The sequence below is a fragment of the Diceros bicornis genome, chromosome 5 (assembly GCF_020826845.1).
Source record: "Diceros bicornis minor isolate mBicDic1 chromosome 5, mDicBic1.mat.cur, whole genome shotgun sequence".
NCBI lineage: Eukaryota > Metazoa > Chordata > Mammalia > Perissodactyla > Rhinocerotidae > Diceros > Diceros bicornis.
In genome coordinates, this window is record NC_080744.1 from 93,566,403 (window position 1) to 93,578,649 (window position 12,247).

General features: G+C 53.4%; 1 protein-coding gene and 1 long non-coding RNA gene across 2 annotated transcripts; one reads left to right on the forward strand and one right to left on the reverse strand.

Annotated features, from left to right (window-relative positions):
* Nucleotides 1-509: 509 nt before the first annotated feature.
* Nucleotides 510-9,343, reverse strand: ARPIN (actin related protein 2/3 complex inhibitor). The gene is made up of 6 exons (XM_058542452.1): nt 9,208-9,343; nt 7,828-7,903; nt 5,101-5,233; nt 2,734-2,940; nt 2,156-2,319; nt 510-1,269 (listed from the first exon to the last, which is right to left on the reverse strand). The coding sequence occupies exons 1-6, from the start codon at nt 9,297-9,299 to the stop codon at nt 1,261-1,263; spliced, it is 681 nt and encodes a 226-aa protein (XP_058398435.1). The 5' UTR covers nt 9,300-9,343; the 3' UTR covers nt 510-1,260.
* LOC131406456 (uncharacterized) lies at nt 9,038-11,745 on the forward strand. Its single transcript, XR_009220144.1, has 2 exons — nt 9,038-9,140; nt 10,669-11,745. It is a non-coding gene; the product is annotated as an uncharacterized LOC131406456 (long non-coding RNA).
* The last annotated feature ends 502 nt before the right edge of the window (nt 11,746-12,247 follow it).

Genomic DNA, 12,247 nt, shown 5'->3' on the forward strand with positions numbered 1-12,247 from the left:
GTTAACACTATGGACTTTGAAATCTGACTGCCTGGGCTTAAATTACTCTCTCCTCTATATGCTATCCACGGAGCCTCTGAGCTTGTCTCATATGAAAAAAATGGGGAGAATAATCACATGTACCTCATGGGATTGTTGTGATGATTAGGTAAGATATTGCAAGTGCTTAGCACAAGTTCTAGCACCAGGAAGCACTCAAGAGTCAGTGGCTGTAATTACTATTATGGAAAGCATCTAGTGCTGTGTTTAATACGAGGGGACTCAATAATTGTTAGTTCACCACCACCCCCTCTTTTCCCTGGGGCAAGCAGGATCCACATGCCACCAAGTCTCCACCATTCTTAGCATAGGCAGATTTCAACTCCAGATCTCTTCACAGATCTTAGCATGGGCACACTACCCAGCAAGGCAATGTTCATGACCAAAAAGAAATGGCCTTCCTCCTACAGGGACATGGCTCAGCTGGAAGACTGTTTACACCTGACAATAACCCAGTCATTGTAGAGGAATCCTTTTCTGAAGATTTACTCATTCATAGAAAGTTCTCAAGGTACAAAACAACAACAAAAAAGGTGTTATCAAAAATGTGGCCCAGCAGAGTGAGTGTGAGAGGTGGGGACCAGCCAGCCACACCTGTGAATGCTCTAGGCCTCCCTGAGAACAGCATCCCCAGGAAAGCAGCCAAGGAGGTCAGGAGACAGGAACCCTAAGGTGGCAGAGAACCAGAGGAGGAATAAAGAATTAGCGGCATCGGGGAAAGGAGGCTGGAGCAGGAGAGCAGAGGCTACAACACAGAGTGTGGGGGAGGAGGGTGGGTGTGGAAGGAAAGCAGAAAATACAAGGGCAGAGGAAGGAGCCCCGCTGACTTCTCCTCTGAGCCACTCTGAATGCAGATGAGGGATATTCCCAGATTCTGCACCAAGAGCAAGTCCAGTTCCTCTGACTACCCTGGGGACTCACCCACTGCCTGCCTCCAGAAACAAGGCTGCCACTCAGGGCAAGAGCCATCATGAAAGTGTCTAGGAAGGCTAGACTCACGTCCAGGGAGGGACTCGCATGAGCCACAGCATGGGCCACACTGCTAACATCGTGGGCTTGGATTTGATTTTAGCAGAGCTTGTTCAAAGGGTATTCCATGGCGGCTGTAGGGAAGAACCAGGTGAGCTTGGTGGACTGTCCCCTTGAGCTCCAGAGTGGAAGTCAGTGGAAGAAATTCTCAAGTGCTGGTGGGCCCCGGAGGCACTCCATCTCCCACTAACCTCAGTCATCCTAGGGGAGAAAGTAAAGAGACGTGAGCAGAGCACTTCCATGCAAGTCTTCTACAAGTCATTGGACAAACAAGGGTGTGATCAAGAGGTACCAGTGGGGCCCTCGGCCGCCTGCCTTGGCCTCACCTCATCAGAGCTGGCCCAGGGAGCCGGCCTGGCAGCTTCAATGGTTTTTCCGTCCAAGACTCACTTTATTAAGACAAAAGGGAATCCAGACCTTCTACCCTACCTGCCCCTGCTGTCTCTGACAAATGTCATCATCTTCATCACCTAGACAAATAGGCCATTTTCTGTGACTTTGTTTTAAATGTTTAATTTGGGGCCTTTTGACATCAATTTAAATCTTCAGGTGAAATATACTTCAGAAAAACAAAGCAACTGTGAATAGGCTGAGGATCAACCAACGGGCTGACCCTTGGCAAAAAAAAAACTATTAAGGACCAAGTCAGCCATTTTCCAGCCACTTTGGGCAGGGAGCCCAGAACAAAGGAGAAAAAAAATGCCCATTCAGCTGCTCTACCGCCTTGACGTGGCTGATGTAGTCACTTGAAGAGGAAATGTGTGGAGACTTGATGACATCAAGTCTGTGTTCCCCTCTGCACTCCATTCCTTCCATCTCTCACTTTTGTAAATCTTTGGGGGTTTCTTGTAATTAGCACAGTTCAGACCCACCAAGAAGAAAGGCCCCAGGTTGTCACCCTTCGTACCTTGAAGGACGTTTCCTGATGCTAACATACTCTCAGGCCTTCCATGGAATTCCACCAAGGCTGGGGGTAAAATTTATGCTGCTGTCTCCTTGTCCTACACCCAACCACAACCAGTACAAAACTCCTGCCCCGAGATAAACCACGCCAACGCCAGGTCCACAGTCGTCTCCCTTGACCTACCCACTCCTCGTCCTCTGCTCCAGCCCCCTGCTCTCGGGTCTCCACTGCAGCCCCCTCTGAAGACTTTCGGGCCATGATGTTGTCTGTCCAGGACACCCCTGTCTTTCCATCACCAGCGAAATTACACTTGGTCACTGTTCCAGCCTCAAGTTTGGCTAATGAATCTGAAAGAAAGGAAGAAGTTGAATGGCCTCCCTCCCTGTGGCAGAAACACAGGGGGGGCTGGCCCATTCTGCTGGCATCCTCTACGTCTGAGTAAAGCCATTGTTCTCTTCCGGTCTAGGCGTGCGCAAGGTGGCCCTAGGGGGGCACCCCCAAAACACTAGATAGGACAGGATCCCACAGGAACCATGGCATTGAGCGGCACCCCAGCATCCAGAGTGTCTAGGCTATTGGCCCCAGGGCACTTGTCCAGGGACTTAGGAATAAATCTCAAGGGGTCATGTCCTCATAGAAGCCAGACCTGGCCTCCTCCCATGAGCTCTAAGCAGGAGGGCTGGGGGAGCCTTGAACAGGAGGCCAGGACCCCCACAGGCCACATGGGAACATCAGGCCACAGTGGCGGCTGCACCACTCACCCAGGAAGGGGCCATCGCCTCGGGTTTTCAGCCGTACACTGGCCCCCAGCTCGAGCTCCATCGCCTCCATCTCTGACTCAGGCATCCAGAACGCCACCGTCTGGTCGGGCGTGAGGCTCTCTGTCAGCGCCAGCAGCTCTGGCTTATTCACCAGCTCCTTCAGCGACTCGGGCGTGAGTCTGTCGCTGTCCCCCTGGGCTTCCACCTCTGCAGACACACAGCACAAGAGGGCTGTTACCACCGTAATAAGCACTTAGGGAGGGCCTTCTAGGAACCAGGCGAGGGCTGAGGGTTTCACATGCTCACAAGCACCTGGGGGTGGGACTCTGAGGGCTCGTCCTGCCAGTGCTCTTCAAGGAGCTCACAGCAGAGGACTTACGGGCATGGGCTCTGGAGCCAGGCCGCCTGGCGCAAACCTGCTTAGAAGCAATGTGACCTCAGGCAGGTTACTTAACCTCTCTGTGTCTGACAAATAAGGATAAAATGGTACCCACCTGACAGGACTGACATGAGGCGTCAATGAAATAATGCACGTAAAGCACTCAGCACAGCACTGGCAAATGGTCGACCCTCAGTGAGTGTTAATGTTTTTATTTCTGTTTTACAGATAAGAAAATCAAGGCTTAGAGAGGTTAAGTAAGTTGCCCAAGGTCACACAGCTAGTCAGTGGAGGAGGCAGGATTCGAACCCTCCACACAATTCTGCGTTCCCACTGAGACCCCAGTGACCAGGCAAGGTTCTCTCCAGGCTCTCAGGGTCTTCCTGGCTGGGGCAGGGTCTGCTGGACCCAGCAGCAAACTTTGGTCCTCATCTTCTCTCTGTCCTGCTCATCCTGGCCCTGACAGAGCCCTGAGGCTCAGGGAGGGTTCCAATAGCCTCTCCTTCCTACCCTGAAAGTCCCCTATCTGCATATTCAGGTGGGGGCAGGGCGGTCCCAGACTAGAAGCGAGGCCACGCAGGGCTGGGAGTGCTCACAAGGCCCTAGACCTCACGAAGATGTGCACAGGCGCCCAGCACAGCAACCCTGGGGCCGTGTGACAGGCTGCCTTCTCCATGCCAACACCCAGGTGGCCACACTCCGGGGAAGAACTTCCAGCCAGCCCACAAAGACCTGAGCACGGTCCACTCACAGTGTAAAACCTCTGCCGAGCCTCGTCAGGGACGCCTGCGGCGACTCCCCAGACACCTCGCTCACACGGAGGACTTGCAGTCTGCTCCATCCTCCTCAACCCTTCCCTGCCCAATGTCCCCCAGATAAACCGCCTCACCTCCTAGAACCACTGTCCCTCTCTATCTTGGGTCTGTCCAGTCTCTCCATTCTCACTGACAGGTCCTTAGTCCCGGCCCTCTTACCTCCCTCCTAGGTTGCATCGCAGCCCCCTAACAGGCCTCTAGGTCTCCAGTCTATTCACCTCCTCGGAGATTTTTAAGAATAAATCCAATCTCGTCACTCACCTACTGAAAACCACTCAGGGCTCCCCTGCACCCTGAACTGAGTGCCCCTTCTGGTCCTTCTCCACCTGGCCCCTGCCTCTCAGGCTGCCCTCCCTGCCTGGCTTCTCTTCACCTGCAGCAGGAGCCCTCAGTTCCCAGGGGGTCTTTGGCACGCTGCCCCTCTCTGAAACACCCTTCCAAGCCCTGGCACCCCGGCTGATCCCTGCTTATCTTTCAGGATTCTGTACTGGTGTTGCCTCCTCTAGAGCACCCCCTGACCAAGCCTCCTCGGGCTCCAGGCACGGGCCTGTCCATCTCCTCCACCAGACTGAGAATGTCTTGAGTGCCAGTCTGAGTCTTGTTCGTCCCCAGACCCTCAGCATGCGGCTCAGTGCCTGGCACAAGGCAGATGCTCACTAGATGTTCAGAGAATTAATAAGCGGCTGAAAGCACGAATGAAAAAAATGACAGAGGGGTGAATGGATTCTCACTCAACCTCAAAACCTTCTCATACAGGGGCAGACAGCAAAGAGGTCCTTCCACAGCCAAACACTGGGAGGAGGAATGGGATCACCGAGGACCCAAGAACGAAATGAGAATTTTGGCAGAAAAAAGGAGGCCATGGGGGCCTGGCCGAGGCTCTGCACAAAGGCAGGTAGAGCCCAGAACCAGGTTCATGGACGATTCTCCAGACTGCAGGAGGTGGCAGGCGTTGGGAAGGCCAGCTAGGTCCCTGGGACTGAGGTGGGGATCCCCTGAGTGAATGGGAGGCAGGAAGGAGTCCAGCCCAGGGGCCCTCAGGCCAGACACGGGCTTCAAGGCCAACTACACTGAGAAGACACTTTCTAGGGGCCAAGAGACTCTCAGAGACAAAGGAAGGCCACAGTGGGAGGCAAAGGAGGGCCTGAGGGAGGAGAGGCGCAGGATACCTACTGTAGGATGACATGAGGAAGCCCGTGTTCACCTTCCTGGTGGCGCTGAAATTGGGCTCAATTTCATTTCCCTTGGGGTCAAACTTACGGCGATGGATGCGACTGGGCCGGATATACAGCACATAGTAGCGCTCCTGGGGCAAGGCAGAAAGAGAGTGAGGGGGCTGCTGCACCCCCCACCCTCCAACACACACACTCTCCACAGGGCTCCAACCGCAGCTCTCCCCAACCTCACTTTCTACCCCAAAAGATATTCAAGCTGGGCAGATGCCCCCACTCCAACAGCCATTCATTCATTCTTCACTCATATGTTTAGTAGTGCACCTGCCACACATAATGAACCATGCTAGATGTCCATGAGAGGGTGGGCCCAGGGCCTGACCCCAAGGGCTCCACACAGCCAGAGACAGAAAGTATATCCAGAAAACCATAACCCAAGCACCAATGACCCCAAATACCGTGAAGCAGGAGTGGAAGCAGCCAAGGTGCATGGAAGGGGCACCGAAAGGGAGTTGTGAGTGAGGGCAGCCACTGTGCCTCTTCGAGCAGATGTGGGACCCGGGCAAGTCACTCCTACCCTCGGTTTCCTCTGTCGCTGAGGGACAACGTGACGTCTACTTTCAGGACTGTTGTAAGGGTTCAAGGAGATAAGGAAGAAGCAAACACAGCATAAAGCATGAAGTGTGCTGTAAATGCTGTTTGCCAGCTACTTTAATCAAAGCAGGCGGATGAAATGCTCCTAGAGACTGAAGAAGAGGAAACCACCTCCTGGGAGAAACAGAAGGCAAAGTCTAGAAAGGTGGAGAGAGCTGCAACTGTGGGATAAGTGTAGGAAGAATACTGAAAGCCGGGGACAGGCACGTAAAATGAGAGTCAAGGTCCCGTGTGCATGTCTGAGCAACGCAGGGCCCTTGGAGGCCTCGGGGGAGCCCAGGCTGGGAATGCAAGTGGGATCAGTTTGAGACGGTCCTTGAGTTGGCATTTGGAGGTAGATTTTATTTGGTTACACAAGAAGGAATCCTGAAAGGTTTTTGAGCAGCAGCAAGACGCTCAGAGATGTCTTTCAGGAATCAAGTTGGCAGCAGGGCAGGAATGAGCATTGGGGGCAGCCAGAAGGCAGGAGGGGCAGATGCCAGGTTTAATGAGGACAGGCTGAGTCCCTCAGGGCCCATGTGAGGTGAGTGGACGTGGAAAGAGGAAGGGAAGGGAGTGGGGGGAGGGACAGCCAAAGTGGGAGGCCAATAGGCCCAGACTGCTTGCCTGGGGGAGGGGCAGGAAGAGAGAGTGGGGTTTGCAGGCCGGGGCGGGACGGCTACTGCATGACCAGTGGGAAGGGGGAACTCAGGAGGCAGGCTTGGACAGGGGCAGGGAGAACGCCCTGCTGTCAAGGGCAGCCGGGCAGCTGAGGCAGGTCAGCCTCAGGTCAGCGTGGAGCTACTGCTGGGCTCTCCTGGGCAGGCTGGCTGGGGGCTCCAGATTGGTGTGCCCACCCTGCTGACTTGTGAGCTAAGGAGGAGAGGATGCAGCAAAGCATCTCTTGGCATGAAATTAGTGCTGTGCAGGGAGCAGAGGCTGTACTCTCGAGGTGTGAGAGAAACAGGCTCTGTGCAGCCTCTGGCCTGCCTCGAGAGGGCATTTTGATGAGCTCAGCTGCAGAGACCAAGGAGATAAAGGGGTCACTACACGAGGCGGGGGCTATTTGCAAGGGGGGTGGAAATTCAGAACTAGTGCTCAAGAAAGAGACACCGGCTAGTACAGGATGGTGAACACCAGGTGTGTCTGCGGACACCTAAAATGGGGTGGTGATAAAGGGCACGACCCCAGGAGGCTGAGGGGACAAGTGCACAAGAGCAGGGACGTGGGAACTGAAGCCCCAGGCAGTGTCAGCAATGCAGACTCACATTCAGGCTGGAAACAGGCCCCCAGTGCAGCAACCCTCCTCCACCTCAATGCGCTCCCACTTGTACACATGTGGAGGCCCAGGTCCACACCAGTGACCTGCTTTATAAAAACCGAACATTCCAAAAGGCCCAGCCACAACACAGTGATGTTAAAAGATGAGCAAGCCCATGCCAAGAGATTCACCACTTTGCAAATTCGTGCACACGAATTCCCAGGAACAGGGCTGGTATTCAGAAAGGGAAGGTGGCTGCTGCCCTGCACCCACACAGGCCGATAACCTGCTCTGACCCTGTCCACCAGGCCTTGGGGAGAAGGAACACCAGACCAGAGGACAGGAGTCTGGGCCCTCAGCCCTCCCAGGATAAAGAGCCACTCATGCTGCCCACCCCAGCAAGGCTCCCAGTACTCTAAATCTGTTCCATCAGAAGGCAACAGGACCTCTCCAGAGGGCCTTGCAGCCCACTTAGCACCCACAGCCTTAGTCCTGAACCTCTCACCTCATCCACTCACCCTTCCTGCTCTCAACCCTCCCAATCCCAGCCCCAAACACACCACCTGAGTTTAAGAACTGGTCTGTCTTCCCAGGAAGAACACAGGCCCTTCCATCTGTCCACTGCCCAGCACAGCCCTAACTGATCCCCTTCCACTCGGTGGCCCGTTTTGACTGCTAATCTCCCGACCCACCTCCCACCTGCCCTGTGAGCCCTTCAAGGAAAGAACTGGACCCCAAGTCTCGGTACCGGCCGGACAAAGCACAGGGAAATGCCTTGGTGGGTGAGGACTGTGAAGCCAGGGCCCTGAAGGTGCCCCAAGGAAACATCCTCACCTTCCTACCATGGGCGTCCAAGATGCTGTGCCGAGAGACATCGACCAGTTCTCCCTCCAGCAGGAGGCCATTTCCCCTGGGAACGAGAGGGAAAGAAGGGACCAGCTAGTTCTGTCAGTCCTCAGGGAAGAAACACAGTTCGATGGCCCAGGTCTGAGTCTGTACTGAGAAAGAAGCAAGTCCCACGCGTATCTCCTACTCACCGGCCCCTGAGCAGGCCCAGCACTGAGCAGCCCTTTTCTCTGTGCTTCCCACAGGGGGCCTGCATTCTCCTGAGGGTCCCAAAGGCTGGGGCGCTGCCCAGAGCGAAGAACCCAGTCAGGCTGCAAGACCAAGCTGTGGCCCCTCCTGCAGGGGTTATATAACCAGAGCCTCATTTTTCTTATCTGCAAAATGGGACAGTAACAGCTGCCTCTCTCTGCTTCTATGATGACGACATAAGGTCATGTCTATGAAGGTGTTTTGTAAACTATTAAGTGCTTACTAAATATAAAGGATTTTACATTTTTATTTCGCCAAATTTGGGGGGGGGGGGTCTAAGCTGCTATAAAGTATTTTCCCTTTACACCTGTTTTAAAGCACTTTCATATTCCTGTTCATCCATATCCACTTTGAGGTGGAGAAACCGAGACTCAGAAGTTTTGTGACTAGCCCAAGATCGCAGGGTCCCTGAGAGGAGCTGGACCCTGCTTCCCTATACCAATTTTCATAAAAGCAGAACCTGTGGGCTTCCATTTTCGGAACCACAGAAACGGGAGAGAGGTAGGGACAGCGGAAGGGATGGAGATGAAAAGCGAAAACTCGCTGTACCTTGCTTGCCCCTACCCACCCTCATCCCCTACATTTAGTGTCTAGAATTGCAAACGGAATGGTCCCTTCGTGTCCCTGTGATGGCAAGGCCCGGCCCTCCCCCTCCAACACACGCCTCCTTACAGGCCATGCCTCCCCCAGCGCAGCCAGGCCCACTCTCCCCGCTGTTCTGGTCACAGGCCCACACCGTCCCGTCCGGAGCGAGCGCAGGCTGGGCAAGGCGGGGCAGAGTGCGGTTCACAGTCACGCGGATCCGGCAGACAGAGGTCGGCAGCAAGGAAGCCCCGCCTCTTGAGGCCCGTCGGGGAGTCGGGACCCCGGACTCCAGCGACGGTATGGGGACAGGAGGGGGGATGTAAGCCATCCGTGTCTTAGGGCTGCGCTCCGGGGGCGGGGGGCCGGGAGGAGCGGCCTGGGGGCCCGAGAGGTGGCTGTGGCGAGCCCCGCCTGTCCTCCCACCCGCACCCTGGCCCGGGCGCGCCGTCCGCCATCAGGAAGCCCAGGTTGGAAGCCGAGCTGGGGCCGAGGGAGGCCGTCCGAGCGGCGGTGCGGGCGGCGCGGGGGGCCTACCCCTGGTGGGCGGCGGGGTTCCAGGCGCCGGGCAGCCGCGCGCTGCGCACGGCCTTGTTCCCGAGGGCGCCGTCGTGGTAGATGCGGCTCATCCTCCCCCGACCGAGGCCCGGGGCGTGGGGCACGGCGAGGGCAAGCGCGGGGGCACGCGCCGAGACCGGCAGCCCCAGCTGCGGATCCGGGAATGGCGCGGCTCGGCCCCGGGCGTTGCCGGGCGGGACTTAAAGGGGCCGAGCCCCGTTCCTGCCCGCGGACGCTGCGCGGTGGGAGGTGGGCTTCCGGGAAGAGCCGGGGCCAGGGCCTTAGCATGGTGAGAGGGAAAAGGCCACGTCCTTCCCTTTCCCTCCCTCTTCCTTGCTACTGGAGGGAGACCCCTACCACAACACACGCACAAAGGGGAAATTGAGGCCCAGAGATCCTATAAGATCAGCTCTGGAAGGATGGGTTTCCAGGGAGCAGGAATGAAGAAAAGGGAACAGCCCTCAGGGACAGCGGGGTGATCAGCACAGAAGCTGCTCTTTATGCCCCTCCCGAGGTCCCACAGTGGCCGAGGGAGGGGTTCCAGGGATCTGTGACAAAGGGGCCTGAGCTTGGGTGTCAGGCCAACGACATACCAAGGTTTTGAATCCCAGCTATGTGAGCTTGGGCAAGTTCCTCAACCTCTCTGAGCCCGTGCTTCCTCCACTGTAAAATGAGGTCAGTATCAGAGGGGTTATAAAGATTAATGAACTCACTCTAGAACATAGCGTTGCCCTTCTCCATCTTCCTGCACAGTTCTTGGACCCCTCCCCAGCTCCCTACTGTCCCTACTGTCTAGGGGTGAATTTTCCAAGCCTGGGTGCAGGGATCTGTTCTGACCCAGGGATGGTCGAAGATCCTTGGTTCTCTTGTTTGACTCCTTTGTGCCAAGACCTGGGAGAAGTGGGCCCATTCATGGAGTCCAGGTGTGGCCTCCCAGGGGAGCATTTAAAGGGGAGGTGGCAGGGCCAGCCCCCTGGCTTAGCGGTTAAGTGCACGCGCTCCGCTGCTGGCGGCCGGGTTCGGATCCCGGGTGCGCACCGACGCACCGCTTCTCCGGCCATGCTGAGGCTGCGTCCCACATACAGCAACTAGAAGGATGTGCAACTATGACATACAACTATCTACTGGGGCTTTGGGGGAACCAAAAAAAAAAAAAAATTATTAAAGGGGAAAAAAAATTATTAAAGGGGAGGTGGCAGGTAGATACCTGGGAGTGAAAGATGAGCTGTCTGGGGTAGAAGAAGCACCCTCTCCCCCACACACATTATGACTTGCATGGGTCCTAGGCACTTCTGTTTTCACGGGCTCCTTTCTCAATTAAAACGATTCTTTTTCAATTATATTTTATGACTGGGTTGACATAAAGATTAATATATTAATATTATATATTCAAACATTTTCTTCGGCCTAAAAATTCATTTTTTTCTTCTGATTTTAAAGGAAACTAAAACGTTTTTGTGGACCCTGGGCATTGTACCTAATGGATTAGTCGGCCCTCCCCGCTCTCTGGCCTACCTGGCTGCTCCATAAATGTCCGAGAAGGAAGGACATACAAGAGCCCTGGTGGGAAGGCCCTCTGGGCAGGACTGTCCTCTGGCTCTCTCTTCAAAACTCCCCGGGCTGATATAAGGAACTCATACAACTCATAATAAAAAACCAAATAACCCAGCTGAAAAATGGGCAAAGAAACAGAATAGACATTTCCCCAAAGAAGACATACAAATGGCCAACAGATATTTGAAAAGCTGCTCAACATCACTTATCATCAGGGAAATGCAAATCTAAACCACAATGAGATGTCACCTCACAAATGTTAGAATGGTTATTATGAAAAGACAGAAGATAAGTGTTGGTGAGGATGTGAAGAAAAGGGAACCTTTGTGCACTGTTGGTGGGAATGTAAATTGATTCAGCCACTATGGAAAACAGTATGGAGGTTCCTCAAGAAATTAAAAACAGAACTACCATATGATCCAGCAATCCCATTTCTGTGTATCTATCTGAAGGAATTGAAATCAGGATCTCAAAGGGATATCTGCCGTCCCATGTTCAGTGCAGCACTATTCACAATGGCCAAGACATGAAAGCAACCTAAACGTCCATGAATGGATGAATGGAAAAAGAAAATGCGGTACGTATATACATACAATAGAATACTATTCAGCCTTAAAAAAGAAGGAAACTGCCGTTTGCAACAACATGGATGAAGCTGGAAGTGAAAGAAGCCAGATACAGAAAGACGAATATGGCATGATCTCATTTACAGGAGGAATCAAACTCAGAGAAGCAGAGAGTAGAATGGTTTAAAAAACAAACTCCCAAGGCTGGTCACAGCCACATGGCTGGCATGCCCCTCTCCTCCTTCCCCTTTCTGTGTCATCTCCCCCTCAATTGGCTCCAAATCTTCACTGCCTTATATGGCAGCCACTAGCCACATGTGGCTATTTAAATTTTAATTAATTAAAATTAAATAAATTTTAAATAATATTTATAATTCAAATAAAATTTAAATTTCAATTCTTCAGTCTCACTAGCCACATTTCAAGTGCTCAGTAGCTAGCAACATATGGCTAGTGGCTACCCTTTTGGACAGCGCAGATACAGAGCATTTCCATCATCGCAGAAAGTTCTATCGGGCAGAGCTGCTGTACATCCTTTCTTAGGAAGACTAATCTCCTGCTTATTGGTCTCTGTTTGCAGAGACCCCATTCAGCACAATCAGCCGACCAGGTGCCAACAAGACAGGGGAACCTAAAAGAACAAGAAAACATTTTTTTTGAAAGGTTTTGATATTTATTTCCTAAAAAGCATCAAACATCATGGGAAACTAGAACTTCTTACACCTATTTGCAGTTTTTTAATGTCTCTATTAAACCACAAGGTACAACACGGAGACAGCTTAAGCTTTGGGCCCCTCAGTTCCATGGGCCCCTTTTAAGGACGAGGTTGGAAGGATCCAATGTGTTCACATAGGCATATGCTTTTGTAAAATTTTCATAGATTAGGTAGCTTTGGTGCA